The 16,509-nt window shown below is 38.5% G+C and overlaps 1 protein-coding gene across 3 annotated transcripts in view; it reads right to left on the bottom strand.

Moving 5' to 3' along the window:
- The window catches only part of CSMD1 (CUB and Sushi multiple domains 1), a 2,101,842-nt gene that overhangs the window by 647,837 nt on the left and 1,437,496 nt on the right, over positions 1-16,509 (bottom strand). For 2 of the 3 annotated variants that reach the window (XM_032260320.1, XM_032260321.1), the window contains exon 10: positions 13,297-13,418. In XM_032260320.1, the coding sequence (XP_032116211.1) occupies positions 13,297-13,418 (122 nt within the window). Of the gene's footprint in view, positions 1-9,654; positions 10,206-13,296; positions 13,419-16,509 lie in introns of those variants that run through there. The other variant, XM_032260322.1, reaches the window with a different exon arrangement.

Consider the following 16,509-nt stretch of genomic DNA (forward strand, 5'->3'; position numbering starts at 1 on the left):
ATCCCTTCCTGACACCTTACACTAACATTAACTCCATATGGATTAAATAGTTAAACATAAGAGCCAACACCATAAAAACCCTAGAAGAAAACCCAGGAAAAACCATTCAGGATGTAGGCATAGGCAAGGACTTCATGACCAAAACACAAAAAGCATTGGCAACAAAAGCCTGAATAGACAAATGGCATCTAATTAAACTCCAGAGCTTCTGTACAGCAAAAGAAACAATCATTAGAGTGAATCAGCAACCAACAGAATAGGAAAAAAAATTTTGCAATCTACCCATCTGACAAAGGGCGAATATACAGAATCTATAAAGAACTAAAACAGATTTACAAGAAACAAACAAACAAACCTATTCAAAACTGGGTGAAGGACGTGAACAGACATTTTTCAGAAGAAGACATATGAGGCCAACAAACTTATGAAAAAATGTTCATCATCACTGGTCATTAGAGAAATGCAAATCAAAACCACATTGAGATACCATCTCATGCCAGTTAGAATGACAATCTTTAAAAAACCAGGAGACAACATATGCTGGAGAGGATGTAGAGAAATAGGAACAGTTTTACATTGTTCATGGGAGTGTAAATTGGTTCAATCATTGTGGAAGACAGTGTGGTGATTCCTCGAGGACCTAGAAATATAAATTCCATTTGACACAGCAATACCATTACTGGGTACATATCCAAAGGATTATAAATCATTCTGTTATAAAGACACATGCACACATACGTTCACTGCAGCACTGTTTATAATAGCAAAAACCTGGAACCAACCCAAATGCCCATTGACGATAGACTGGACAGGGAAAATGTGGCACATATACACCATGGAATACTACACAGCCATAAAAAACGATGAGTTTATGTCCTTTGTAGGGACATGGATGAATCTGGAAACCGTCATTCTCAGCAAACTGACACAAAAACAGAAAATCAAAGATGGCATGTTCTCACTCATAGGCGGGTGTTGAACAATGAGAACACATGGACACAGCGGGGGGAGCATCACACAACGGAGTCTGTTGGTGGGTACTGGGCGGGGGCAGCGGGGGTAGGGAGTTGCAGAGGGATAACATGGGGAGAAATGCCAGATAAAGGTGATGGGGATGGAGGTAGCAAACCACAATGCCATGTATGTAGCTACGTAACAATCCTGCAAGTTCTTCACATGTACCCCAGAACCTAAAGTGCAAAAATATGTATATATAACAGAAAACGAAATAAAAATCTTCTCTAAATAATATAGTAGTAGGTGGGGAAAAATGAAAAGTGAGATGTTAAAATAATGATGTAGAATAGAGATCTGTATCATATTCCTTAAACAAAGTCTAGTTGCACGGAGGCTACAAAACATCAACTGATGAGAGAGTTTTAGAATCTGGAAAGACTTGGGAGCCCTCCTTTCCTCCATCTGCATCTTGTTCAGTATTATTAACAGGGCACACACACATGCACACCCTTGCACATACACGCACACATGTACATACACACATTCACAGGCATATGTATGTAGGCACATGCGCACACACACACACATTAAGATTGAACACAGATGAGTGCCACAGCAATCCAGAAGTTATTTTAGCCTACTTGGCAAAATCAAAAGTTCCCCCACTTAAAATCTTCCCTTAATATGCTTATGTACTAGCTCAGTAAAATTTTATTTCTAGACATTTTTCTGAAGGCAAATATCCTGGATCTGTGAAAAAAAAAATCCATCAGGAATTTAAAAACACTATTATAGTTAATAATAAAAAATCACAAAGACGTATATGTTAAATAAGTGATTGGTTAAAATAACAGTAATATATAGGCCGGGCGCGGTGGCTCAAGCCTGTAATCCCAGCACTTTAGGAGGCCGAGGCGGGTGGATCACAAGGTCAAGAGATCGAGACCATCCTGGTTAACATGGTGAAACCCCGTCTCTACTACCAATACAAAAATTCAGCTGGGCATGGTGGCATGTGCCTGTAATCCCAGCTACTCAGGAGGCTGAGGCAGGAGAATTGCCTGAACCCAGGAGGCGGAGGTTGCGGTGAGCCGAGATCGCGCCATTGCACTCCAGCCTGGGTAACAAGAGCGAAACTCCGTCTCAAAAAAAAATAAATAAATAAATAAAATAAAAAAATAAAATAACAGTAATATGGAGCCTATTGGAGGGTGGACAGTAGGAGGAGGAAGAGGATCAAGCAAAACAACTAGTGGGCACTAGACTTAATTCCTGGGTGACGAAATAGTCTGAATAACAAATCCCCATGACACAAGTTTGCCTATGTAATAAATCTGCACATGCACCCCTGAACTTAAAAATAAAATCCATCCATTTAGTAATTATTTTTTAATTACATTCTATCAGCACAGAATTGTGTTCATAAGATAGTATTAAGTAAAAAAGGAAGTAAAAGCATGTAAAATACTATGTCATTCTTTGCTAGGTCATGATCTGGATGGGAGGAATTACACACGGCTGTAGTTTTTCTTCATTTTATGAATATTGTCAAAAATTTATTTCTCCACCGTATTCATTCTCCTAACGTATGTGGCACCATCTGAATATTTTTTATGTAGTTGCATTTGTTTATTTTCTAATATTTTCCTTCTAAAGTCACAGCTTCGTGCAAACCAGGATTTTAGTGACTTTTCTCACATTTCTTTCCAGTTAACTTACAGTGTGAAATTTAAACAACTGCTGAATAAAAAAAGGTTTTGCTTTGTTTTTTTTTTTACTCATATAATTACTATTGTAAGACAGTATGGTGATTCCTCAAGGATCTAGAAAGAGAAATTCCATTTGACCCAGCAATCCAATTACTGGGTATATACTCAAATGACTATAAATTGTTCTATTATAAAGACACATGCATACACATGTTCAGTGCATCACTGTGTACAATAGCAAAGATCTGGAATCAACCCAAATGTCCATCAGTGATAGACTGGACAAAGAAAATGTGGCACATATACACCATGGATGAATACTATGCAGCTATAAAAAATGATGAGTTTGTGTCCTTTGTAGGGATATGGGTGAATCTAGAAACCATCATTGTCAGCAAACTGACACAAGAACAGAAAATCAAAGACAGCATGTTCTCACTCATAGGGGAATGTTGAACAATAAGAACACATGGACAAAGGGAGAAGAGCATCATACACTGGGGTCCATTGTGGGGGGGCTAGGGGAGGCAAAACGTGGAGAGAAATGTCAGGTATAGGTGATGGGGGGATGGAGGCAGCAAACCACATTGCCATGAATGTACCTATGCAACAATCTTGCATGATCTGCACATGTATCTCAGAGTCTAAAGTACAATTTTTTTAAAAAAAGAAAATACTAAAAAATTTAAAAAATTGTAAAAAAAAAAAAAAAAAGTTCAAATGCATAAAATAAATAGGTAACATGTTAAAAGGCAAAACAAGTGACCACCTCTAAGAGCTGTAAATATAACTGAGCTCCAAAGAAAATAGATATTTTCACTGCTCTGTATCTTAAACCATTTACACACAGGCTTTACTCATAGAAAACAAAACAAAAGCAAACAAGTAAAACCATTTTTTAACCTGGCCAGGCACGGTGGCTCACACCTGTAATCCCAGCACTTTGGGAGGCCAAAGCAGGCAGATCATCAAATCAGGAGTACAAGACCATCCTGGCCAACACAGTGAAACCCCATCTTTACTAAAAATACAAAAATTAGCTGGGCATGGTGGTGCGTGCCTGTAATCCCAGCTACTTGGGAGGCTGAGGGAGAAGAATCACTTGAACCCAAAAGGTTGAGGTTGCAGTGAGCCAAGATTGCACCACTGCCCTCCAGCCTGGGCAACAGAGCTAGACTCCATCTCAAACAAACAACAAAAACATGTTTTTTAAACTTTTTGTCATGAATACTAACGTTCATTCTTTTGGGTATATCCTAGGCACACAATCATTAAAGTTCTGCATTTTTAAACTACTTTTACTTATTTACATAACACAGTTGTATGTATTTGAGGTACACGTGATACTTTGATACATGTATATGATACATAATGATTAAACAGTGTAACTGTGATATCCATCACTTCAAACATATATCTTTCTTCCTGTTAGGAAGATTAGAATTTTTCTCTTCTAGCTATTTTGAAATATAAAAGAAATTATCATTAACTATAATCTTCCTACTGCACTACTGAACACTAGAACTTTTTCTCTTCTCCCTAACTTAAGAAACTTTTATTTAGAAAAAAATCAATGATTAATTCCTGTAAGCTCCTCTCCCAGGATGTTACCTGGATTTTTTTCTTTTTGTCTTCCTCAGTGTCCATAAATAACTCCTACACAAGTCTAGATGTTCATCTGCTAAATGGTTGCAGGTCTACTGTCTACAGCTGTGCCACATTCTTTACCTCTTTAACACTTTACCTTGTACACTGATGAGGGATTAGTTTTCCTAGAAATGCTGGCAGGCGGGCGGGCGTGCGGGCGTGCGTGTATGTATAATTCATGTTTGCAAGCAAATCAAAAGCCTGTGCCTTGTATTCTATTTTATTTCTCAGTTCCAGGAGACGGCAGTAAAAATAAACAAATTTAGTTCCAAAACTTACGAACTGGGGTGTTATAAAAAAATCAATTCAGCAGACAGAGGAGAATGTAGTTGCCCCTGTGGCAGAAAGACAAAGAAAAAACACAACCAATTTTGAAAAGGGTGATGATAGAGGCTTGAGAAGGAAGTAGTCACCAAAGCCAAACTCAGTTTATGAAAAATGTTGCAACTATTAAGCAGTGGTAATGGGGAAGGCATTGACAATGAAACAACTGGCACATAGACACAAATATGTTGGAAAGTTGACAAGGACACAATAATGAACCAACATCACAAAACTAATGATGAATAGCCAGGGAATGCTGGGCTTAATACCTAGGTGATGGGAAGATCTGTGCAGCAAACCACCATGGCACACACTCACCTATGTAACAAACCAGCATATCCCGCACATGTACCCCTGAACTTAAACAAACGTTGAAAAAAAAAAAACAACAAAAAAAAACTCTACCTAACTCTATAGAACAGGTTAACAACAACAACAACAAATTAATGATGATAGCCAAAATGAACTAAGGGATCTGTCAAAGCAAGTTGGCTGGGTGTCCTTCTTTCCCCAGTGGCACATGAGGTAAGTTAACAGGGAGGTTAGGCAGAGCTATCATGCCTTTGCACTAGGAAGTGTCTGATTGAATGAGGGGGAGGCTCCCTTCCCTGTTATAGGAAATGGTTGTGTGTCTAATCTCTGCTTCTCCGCCAATCCGTAAATCCCCTCGTTAAGTAAATAAAGTCTACTAAACCCTATCTATTTCAATTGTATTTCAAAATGTCTTAAATCAGTATATATAACATAGATTTCTATCTTAACCTTCAAATACTTCAAATGCAAATGAATGCCTGTTCTTTATCTCTGAATTTGTTCCCTCAAGTTCTATAAAAAATCCATTGAATCATAAGTTAAAGCTCCTTTCCCAAAAACAGATCTGATAAAAACATAACAGTATTTTCTTGCAAGCATTAAGTTTAAAGCAATTCTTATTTTATATGTTAGAAGTTGTTCATTAATAAAGGTATAATGTAAACATACAAATTGCTGCGACAAACTGCATAACCCTGAGATATCTCTCTAATCTATTAGGTGCTTTTTTTGCCCCCTCAAACATCACGCAACCATCCTGATTTAGGTTCATATAATCTTTCATAGTTAGAATAAGGCTCTGAATTTTCCTGCTTCCAGTCTTTTGCCATCACTGAAGCAGACCAATCTTCCCAATGTATACATATTCTAATGCCATTCCTTTCATAAATATAATACACTGATAACCCATTTCCTTTGAGAATAAAACTTAAATTCTTCGCCTGTCATACAGGGCCCCATTAATCTCTTTCTGACCCTAGTCATTTAAAATAAGCAGAAGGAGGAGAAGGAGGGGGAAAAGATGGAGGAGAGAAGGAGAGGAGGAGGACAACAAGGGGGGGAGAAAGAAAAGGGAGAAGACAAGGAGGAGGAGAGGGAAGAGGAGGGGGAGGGAAAAAAGGAGGAGGAGGAGGAGGAGGAAGGGTGAGAAAAAGAATAAAAAGAAAATGGAGGACTTAGTATAGTGCAGATAATATTCCAGGTGCTTTACATCAATTATATATTGCTCACAACAAAAGTTAAGGTGGATACAATTAATACAAATGGGCCCAGGACTTAAAGCCCTCCAAATCCCACACCCTGTCGGTGGTAGGAAGAGGATGCACTGAGGTCTGGCTCTGGAGACCACGGGAACGCTCCTCCTGTGCCTCCACCAGCCACTCCTGGTGTGCTGTGCATGTGCTCAGTCCCACCACACTCACTCCTCCCCTCCTCCCTCGTTCACAGAGGATGTGAAGAGTTACTGAAAAAGAACTTTAATAAACCTATAAGAAAAAAAAAAAAAAACATTAAGAGGTGGACAAAGTATGAACACTTTTCAAAAGAAAACATACACGTAGCTAACAAGCACAGGAAAAAAGCTCGACATCACTAACCATTAGAGAAACAGAAATCAAAACCACAATGAGATACCATCTCACACCAGTTGGAATGGCTATTACCAAAACATCAAAATTAAACAGATGCTGGCAATGTTGTGGAGAAAAAGGAACACCTATACACTGTTGGTGGGAGCATAAATTAGTTCCACCTTTGCGGAAAGCAGTGTGGTGATTCCTCAGAGACCTAAAGACAGAAATACCACTTGACTCAGCAATGCCATTACTAAATACATATTAAAGGAATATAAATTGCTTTCATAAAGACGCATGCAGGTGTATGTTCATTGCAGCAATATTCACAATAACAAAATCCAAATCAACCTAAATGCCCATCAATGGTAGATTCGATAAAGAAAATGTGGTACATGCACACCACGGAATACTACACAGCCAAACAAAAAGAACAAGATCATGTCCTTTGCAGGAACACGGAAGAAGCTGGATGCCAGTATCATTAGCAAACTAGCACATGAACAGAAAAACAAATACTGCATGTTCTCACTTGTAAGTGGGCACCAAATGATGAAAATACATGGACACAAAGAAGGAAATAACAGTCACTAGAGGCTACCGGAGGGTGCACAGTGGGAGGAGGCAAAGGGCCAGAATAAAGCACTATTGGGTACTAGGCTTAATACCTGGGTGATGAAATAATCTGTACAACAAACCTCCATGACACATGAACCCCTATAAAAACCAATATAAGAAATCTGCACATGTACCCCTGAACCCAAAGTGAAAGTTTTAAAAATCAAAAAACAAAAATATACATGAAGACATAAAAAGTATATGAACGAAGGAAGGAAGGAAAGAAGGAAGGGGAGGGAGGGAGGGAGGGAGGCAAGAGGACAGGGAAGGGGAGGTAAAGGAAGAAGAAAAGAGAGAAAATGCCTATAATACCTATCATCTGGTACCAGCACAAATTCCCAGCTTTATTTTCTGGCAATATTCCCAAGCAATGCACCTGTGCAAAAGGATGGGTTATTTCCCCTCCCCTCATTTCTGGAAATGTCTACCCTTCCAACACATCCTCCTTGATCTCTCTGCTCCCTTCTTCATGCCCTCTGCAACTTGCCCTTCTTGAACTCCCTGCTTTCTCTTTATAGAGTTGGACTCCTTGTCCTCATCACTCTCCTTCTTCTCTCCACACGTCAGTAGTGTCCAATGTTTAGCATGGTTCCCCTACGGGAGCCAGAGATGGAAACCCATCAATGACTGCACAGGTATTGGCATTTGTGGGGAACTCACCTGATTTACTTAACATCGATTTACTTAATATATTAATATTATTGATTTACTTAAGATTTTGTCAATGATACATCAATAAAACTGGAAAAAAATAAACAAGAAACCAATAACATGTACCAATGTTTTGAGTTTTTTAAATCCTCAAAGAGTTTTCTAACGAGCTTTAATAGCAACAAAAGTATTCAATAAGCTCAAATTAGAATCAGTCGCTGAAATTATGTCACCACAGAATGTATTTAAAATATGTGGGTATATATCTACGCATGTATCTATATATGTACTTTAGATCCATGTAACAGAAATTTTGAACTTAGAACACACACACCTCTTATTCCAGCTGGTATATTGCATATGTATATATATATATAGGTGTGTGCTTATTTCACATTACACATACATTACATGCATGCATACATTTATACATAAAAGAAGTCAGTAGAAGGTAGGTCTTCCATCACATATTTAATCTTTTCAGTGGAGACCCAGGGATAAACTTTTTAGGGCATTTTATCTTAATTCCTATATCACATATCTCACAATATATATTACTTTCTCAAGAATTCTGATTGCAGGATTCATCAAGAGTTCTGAAAATAGCTGCATTGTGGAATGTGTCTACAATATATTTATAAATATCATATTACTATATTCCTTGCATTGACTTTCTACCAGAATACCCTGGAATGAGCAGTTGCAATTGTTTAAAAATCTGCTTCTCCACTAAAGGAATCTTCTTGAGAGACCTTTCATTTTATAACTTCCTGCGTAGAAGATACAACATAGTTTCTCCTAATAGTTTTAGATTTCTAATGATGGATATTTCATATTCCTTTTGACTTAATATATGATATTATAACATGTCACGTGCATTATTAGAGATATGCTAAGCTTCCACCATTAATTATTTTGTATGAGGAATTTTACATAAATTGCAATAAACTGAGCCATGGCACTTGGTCATACAACAGTCAAAGCCGAAATAAGACTAGGAAACAGTATAAATCAAGAGAGGATTAAATGTTTCAAGAAAGAGAGAAGAGAGTATTGACTAATCCATCATTGGTGCTGGAAACTTATTCTAGTTTTCTGTCACATCTTATTTCTTACAAGTTTGCAGACCAGGTCAAACATACAAACTGAAGTGGGCAAATTCTTCATATCCAAAATGCTCCATCAGTGCTTCCGGCAAGAGTCACTGCCTGGAAACTTTTATGTAAATGTTCTTTTCTCTTATGTTCAATACGTAATACACTTTCATCAACGTGCAGTTAATTGAGAAACCCACTTACTTGGAATGTCTCCCAAGGAATCAAATTAAGCCTAATTATACTTAATGGCAATGGCTGCTGCTTAATTTGGATGGTAATTCTGCTTAATTGAGATGCCTTCAGGTGTCTAAGTGGTGCTCTGCTAAGAGTATGGTTGTGCGGGTATGTCAACCTGGAATACTTGTTTCTTCTTTGAACATTTCTCCAAGATAAATGACAAAGGGCAAAAAACTTTCTGAAGCAATATAACACAAAATAACTGAAATTTAGTTAGTTATTAAGTCCTCAGAATCAAGAAAATATATAGAAAGTCAGCATAAGCGTACACAAAGATTAAAAAAAAAAAACTTCTAAAAGGAGAGAAGAGAACTGTATAAACCCAAGCTGCCTCAATTCATTATTTGTCATTTATGCTTTGGACAGGTTTAAAACTCAACTTTAAGAAATCAAAGAACATACACCATGAGTTTTAATGGATGTAAGCCATAAAAGTAAGGTAAAAGGAAGACAGTGCGATTTGAATCACACCATATGAGCTAAAGATGTACGAGTGTGAACTCTGACCTGTTTCCTTGGCGTCCTGCTTACCTGGATGTGGCGGACACCACTGCTCACCACCACACACTAACCACCGGCTCCTCTTCCTGGCTTCTAGACATTTCTTTCCTTGGCTCTTGGGGAATTGGACCACTGGCATTTGACTCAATGAGATATGAAGGAAGTCAGCAAGACAAACTCTAGAAAACATGACTTCCATCTCTATGCCAAACATGGCTTGCATTAAACATGAGCAAATCTGGAAGTAAAGGCTCGGGGCGTTGCAGTCATCTGGAGAACGGAGGAGAAAAACCGCCTCTGCCCTGCAGAGTGGGGCAGGAAGAGGCTGAAACAGCTGAGCTTCCCCCGGAAGTTCGCCTCGCGAGTGCTCCCAGGGTCTTCCGGTTCCTCCCTCGCGGCGCCCGGAGTTCCTGTGTTCCTGGCTCCCCGTGCGGGAAGGTCTCGTGTTGCTGAGTCTCCAACTGAGACGAGCCTGGGGTCATTTCCCCTGCCTCTCTCCGTGGTGTCTGCTCTGTTCCAGATTTTACCATCTTTCATCGGAAGTTTGTATTCGATTCCAAACTCTGCCTCCCAGGTCTCCTTCCAAAAAGCTGTGAGGGCCACAGGAAGCCGTGACGTTCCCGCGTGTTCCTGTTCGTCTCCTCGTGGTCCCCTAGAGCACAGCCTTGCTAGATGGCCGCCCATTCATTTGACCTCAACACAGTGAAAGAACGAGATGGAAAGAAACCCCGCCTGTGAGTGGGACACTGAGTCAGCGTCCGTGCGGGCCTTTGGCTCCACGTCCTGCTGGGGATGGCAGCAGGGCGGTGAGAATTCACCGGAGCTTCCTGCCTGACCCACTGGAGGGGCTCATTTGAGCACTCCTGCAGCCAGGAAGGTTGGTGGGAGCTCCCTCTCACTGCAGGTGGGGCTGTGTCAGAGGGAGGAGAGGACTCCCGCAGGGCGTGCAAGCGCTGGGTGCAGAGCCTGGGGCAGAAAGCCGGAGATTCCAGGAGCAGTTGGGGCAGCAGCCGAGGCTCTGCAGCAGTAAAGGGGCTGAGAGCAGGGAGGCGGGCAGGAGAGGGGCTTGGTGCAGCCTCATCACAGGCAGCAGGTGCAGGGTGCTCCCTGCAGAGCCCCTTATTGCTGTGTTTCTCCTGCCCAGTTTTCTAGTTTTATGTAATCTCAACTTTCACACTCTTCTAAAATTTGTGATAGATTCATGCAATTCTCATAAAACCACCTGGTACATATACAGGTTAACCTATTCCCTTGATTTGATCTAATTAATTCATTTTAGCTATATTTTCTTTTAAAAATAATCTAAGAAGAGTTCCTTCTGCCTCTCAACTTGCAGAAGTAACATATTTCTGTGTTTTTAAAATGTCCCAATCAGATACTTCTGGTCTCGATCACATCTCAATCCCTATAATATAAAATACTTGCTTTTGAGCCCCCATAGAAATGGATGTAATCTATTTACCCTGATTTCAGTTCAACACCTAATATGCCCCCAAAACAAATTAAATTGCTTTACTATTTCCTTTGTAAAGTTCCACTATCTAACCTTCATAACTTTTCCAAATTCTCAATATGATACGATTTAACATTCTGGAGACCAAGCAGAATATTCTAATTATTTTAAAGTGTGTAAATGCAGAAACTAGTAACCATAATTATCTATAAACTAGTTATATACTATATAATGTTAATTGAGATTGAAATAAAACTCGTTTTTGTTAGGCAAATTAATGAGATGGTAAATAGTTAATAAATTGTTAATAAGTGTTTTTTTTTCTATTTGTCTTGTGTTTGTTTATGTTAGCACTATCAGTATTAGCAGCTTATAATAGATAATGATACTGCATTTACTTAGGCAACATGTGGATTTAGTTTTTCACAAGTACTCTCTAAGGTAAATGCTATTACTATATCTCTTTACAGATAAGGACTCTGAGATCCAGGAAAGTTAAATAACTTGCCCAAATTCATGCAACTAATAAGTGGTAGAGCTGGTTTCTAAAGTGCTGATTCCAAGTACTGAAAAATAGTAGGTTCTTGGTAAAAATAAATAAATAAACAAACAAACAAACCATTGAATAGCATGTAGAAAAAACAAAGTTTGTTCCACTATAGTTGATGTCCCAGGGTACAACACAGCTCTGGCATACTAAGAAACACCAGAATCAAACCTGGAGGCTTTTATCACAGCAAAGACAGCCCAGAAATTCCGAAGTGTTTCAGAAAGCCTACAACGCCCTGGATTTTTAGCCAGCTCTGCTCACTAAAGCTTGTATTTTTACATAAATAATAAGTGAGATTTTAGGACTAAAATAAGCCAACCAATACCAAAAGCGATCTGCAATGAACACTTTACTAAATCTAAAATCAGAACATTTCTCTTTTAGGACTGGGAACTCAACAACTTTGAGAGGAAACTATATAAGTAAGACAGATATTTTAATAAAATGTAAAAACGACATGATTATTTAGACAGAGAACTGTTGATAATAGATAATTGGCAAATAGTGGGGCTCGTAACTTTAATATTACTATAAATATAATTATTTTAAAATTATGTATTTCAAGTGAAATTCATACCTATAATAATTTCCTGACAGTTTTTTTAAATCAGATCAATATGAAGATGATCTACCTTATTGTCTCTTCCCACTGGCAAGCATCTATATTGAACTTAAAAGGAGTTAAAGAAAATTCATTAGCTAGCCAATGAAACATGATTATGGATACAATTTCTTATCCTAAGATTTAAAATGTAGTAACATAATTGCAACCTATATATGCAGACTTACAGAAAAATAACATAGTATTGTTCTCTTTTACTACCCTGAAGGAAAATATATCTTCTATACAAAGTATTTAAGATAAGAAACAGGAAAAGGAGCTCAGATGTTTAATTCTTGAAAAACGTATATAGCTCATGAGAAGAAACACATGAACTGTAGAAAAAAAGACAATATTATTTTCTGTCTTTTTTTGCTCTCAAGTCTTGCTCTGTCACACAGGCTGGAGTGCAGTGACAGGATCTTGGTTCACTTCAAGCTCCGCCTCCCCGGTTCAATCAATTCCCTTGCCTCAGGCTCCAGAGTAGTTGGGATTGGCAAATAGTGGGGCCTGCCATGGCACCTGGCTAATTTTTTTGCTTTTTTTTTTTTGTAGAGATGGGGTTTCACCATGTTGACCAGACTAGTTTTTGAATTAGTACCCTCAAGTGATCTACCCACTTCAACCTCCCAAAGTGCTGGGATTACAGACATGAGCCACTGTGCCCGGCCAAAACGCAGTATTTTTGTGTCTGAGTATAGTAGGAGCATTTCCAACACTTAGTCGTACTATGCATAAATACTGTGGTGTTTAAGAAAGCTTGTGATATAGTGGATAAGACTTGAGTCTTATAAGACATGAGGGAGAGTACTATGAAATGTGAAGGAGGAACATAGACTTTAGCTGCAGAAACAGTAAATGGGGCCACACTGAGAATATTCACTTTGTATCTGAATCTCAGGCTGTCTGGAGTGAATGTGGTATCTAGACACATAAGGCGGCAGAAGCTTTTAAATTCCAACACTGAAGTGTAAGGATGGACAGCATTTGCCGGGGTGTTTGCTTCAAAAGTAGATTCTGTCAGAGTGTGTCATGTATGAACCACAGGGGTTGGAGGTGGAGCCTTACCTTGTCGGGGTCGGTGGTGGTGATGACCCACACACAGTGTGCATTATCTTCATACTGAACTGGATAATTAGGGGAGGTAATGACGCCACTGGGCCCACGCAGATTGGAGCCACATGTTCTAGCTGGAAACACAGAGAAACAAGGTTATTTTCTACATCATTTTGTCAGTATGGTAAAGACATAACATTCATGGGAAATTTCAAGATAGCTATTATCTTATAATCGTAAAAAAATGGTGCATGGATTCCAATTGGTACATGGACTCCAATGAGCAAGTGGGTTGCTCAGCCGCCAATACCTTTGGTATCTGCAGGGTTATGCTGGACCACTGTACAATTTCCAAAGGCCTTTCTACTCACCAAAGGAGCTAACAGATGATAGCACCATGAGTATTGTCAGTACCAAAGCAGTGCATTTCAAATCCCATTGTGACTCAATGAGAATCTTCATGAAAATCTCGTTGTTCAGAGTCTCCATACACACCTAATTGTGCATGACTGCAGTAAGATAGAGGGCAAAACACAGTGTCCAGTGGAACTCAACCAGAGTTACCATCTCAGCTACGTCTTACACTTTGTGACCTCGAATAAATGGTGTGTTTTCAACTTTAAAAGAGGATTCTGGAGCAGATGATCTCCAAAGTCACTTTCGAGCTTTAGTTCCTATTCTACAATAAACTATAAAATTTATTTACAGCACAATGCATAAAGGAACTTAAAATGTTATTGCAAGTTTTAAGAAAGAAAATAGGAATGGTGACTTTAAAAATAAAGAAAATACCTAAAACTTGAAATGAAAGACTAAGCGAAGCATAGAAAGTGCATAATCCAATATATACAATTTAGTCTGGAATACAAAAATAATTTAATAGACCTCCACTTTAAGAAAAAAGCCTTTTTTCAAATCAGTAGACATATTTTAGAAACATAATGTCAGCATAGACTCTGGTTTTAACAGTAATTTAAACTGGTTTTGAGAAAGAAGCAGAAGAAAACTAATTTTACAAGAAGAAATTAATGTAAGAGAACTTCTTCTGCTTCATTTTCCTAAGACATCCTATCACACACACTGATGAAAACATTTCATAGGAAGGATTAATTTTCATCATAGCTCATCCTTTCTTTTTTCTCCCTTGGGCTTAACCCTTTGTTCAGGTCAGTTATTATTCTAGGAGACTCGGCTAGAAAACTCAGCAGAACAGGACTTGTGACTTTACAAGGGCTACTTTGTGAGTGGGAGAGAAGCTACCACAGAACCCAGGTTTTCCAAAGGGCCTCCAGAACTAGACATGCCTCTCTTCCATTTATGCCAATATAATAATAATAAATTATGCCTATTCCTCATAATACTTCTTTAATCTACCATGACTATTCATCTGAGACCTCTCTCCTAAAAGGTTATGCATTCCCTGACCTTAGGAATAGCACACTTTCTGCATTTACGTCCTCAGCACTGTATACGATGCTTGTAGTCCCTGACATGTGAACATGGGGCAGCATGACTTGAGACAACTGTTCAGTTGCTTCCTACTTACTATGGAAATAATTAGCTAAAATTGGCCTATTGTACATTGATAAGTATGTTAAAATTAACTTTTAATATATTGGCATTTACTGTCCAAATCAAAAAAAAAAAATAGGTAAAACATAACTGGGTTTTCAAAACTCAGTAGGTGACTCATTGGTCTAAAGGTCACTGGACAAAGGACTGAATGAAAACATGGACCCTCCTATATGCTAATATCTCAGTCTCTAATAAGTCTGTTTCTAATGCACTGTTGTCAGAGAGGATCAAAAACTTTAGATGTGAAATCTTCTTAAAGCCCTCTAATATTAACATTATCCAATTAGAAAATCTTAGAAAAAAACTGATAATGAAATCCGAGTTGTACCTTTATGTTACATTTTCCTACTTTGTAACACTTCATAATTAATGACTATTGTAAACATCATGTAGTGTTTATAAATACTTGTTGATTTAATTGTGAATCAGTGTAATCATATTGCCATTGTCAGTATTCATTTCAAGCTCTTAATAAAGTGCATTTGAAAAATATTTGCAGAGGAAAAGTCATTTGTCAGAATCCCACCGAGAATGTGGACTCGGCCTGCCATTGACCCAGATGTTCCCTCTGGAAGTGTCTCTAAAGCTGGCCCCGCCCATGGCTTTGTGTCCTAGGTGGCTGCTTTGAAGCTGGCCCCTCATTTGACTTATTAAAATTGGCTACCAGCATTTCATGAAATGCATCTCATGCATTATGTTTTATTTGTGAAGTAACTTTTAGTAAAATATGCGTAGGAAACCAGCCCATCCACCACATTTTCAAGTCTACGAAGTACTGAGTTTCACAGAAAACAAGTCATGGATGCAGTTCCTCCAGAGACATTCTTTACCAAAAGTTTTCAAATTAACCCATAATGTTTCTTTTTAAAATTTTTTAAAAAATCTCTCCATCTTGGCAACATATTTTAATAACAAATTGTTTATTTTTGCCTACATTTTTTATTAGGCCATCAAAAATGGCCATCTGAAATGAAAATTGGGAATATTCAGGCCAGAGATTTGTGTCTGATTTGTTCACTTGTCTAACATTGGCAATTAGAACAATTTTTGGCATTTGATAGTTTACTCAATAAATATTGGTGTAGCTTCTTAATAGGAGTAACAGCCGTAAGTCACAGAATCTAACTGTAATTATGTAATTCTAACCCTCCCTCCTTCTTAGGACATTGTGGAAAGCTTGTGCTACCTCCTCAGTCTTTGCCTTTCTAAATCGCCAACCTAATCATCTGTTTCTTTACCATCTGATGATGTGCCCCTTATCCTGCTTGTTAGGATTCACTTACTTACTGCTTCCTTGCATCTGGGGTTTTCTGCTAGCCAGAATAACTCTCAGTTTTTCAACTGGCAACTACTGCAAGTTCAACCATGCATGTGTAGAGTCTATTAAACAACCATCCTGTGGTTTGAGCTACTGTGATTCCCACCAGCTGATGTCCACATGGTTGCAAACAGAGTGTCTGTTGTCCTCTAGGTATCCTGTGGCTAACCTTATTACCTGGGCCAGGAAAAGTTACATTAATTTCTCTGAATTTCATAGTGGAGAGAGAAGAGCCAACATACAGTCCTGCATGTAGCACACCCACATCTTCCTCCGCCGTCAGCTTCCAGCACCAGAGGGTATGATTTTTCATGACTACCACATGTTAAACT

Source organism: Sapajus apella, unplaced genomic scaffold (genome assembly GCF_009761245.1).
Source record: "Sapajus apella isolate SASKATOON/1434 unplaced genomic scaffold, GSC_monkey_1.0 scaffold116, whole genome shotgun sequence".
Lineage (NCBI taxonomy): Eukaryota > Metazoa > Chordata > Mammalia > Primates > Cebidae > Sapajus > Sapajus apella.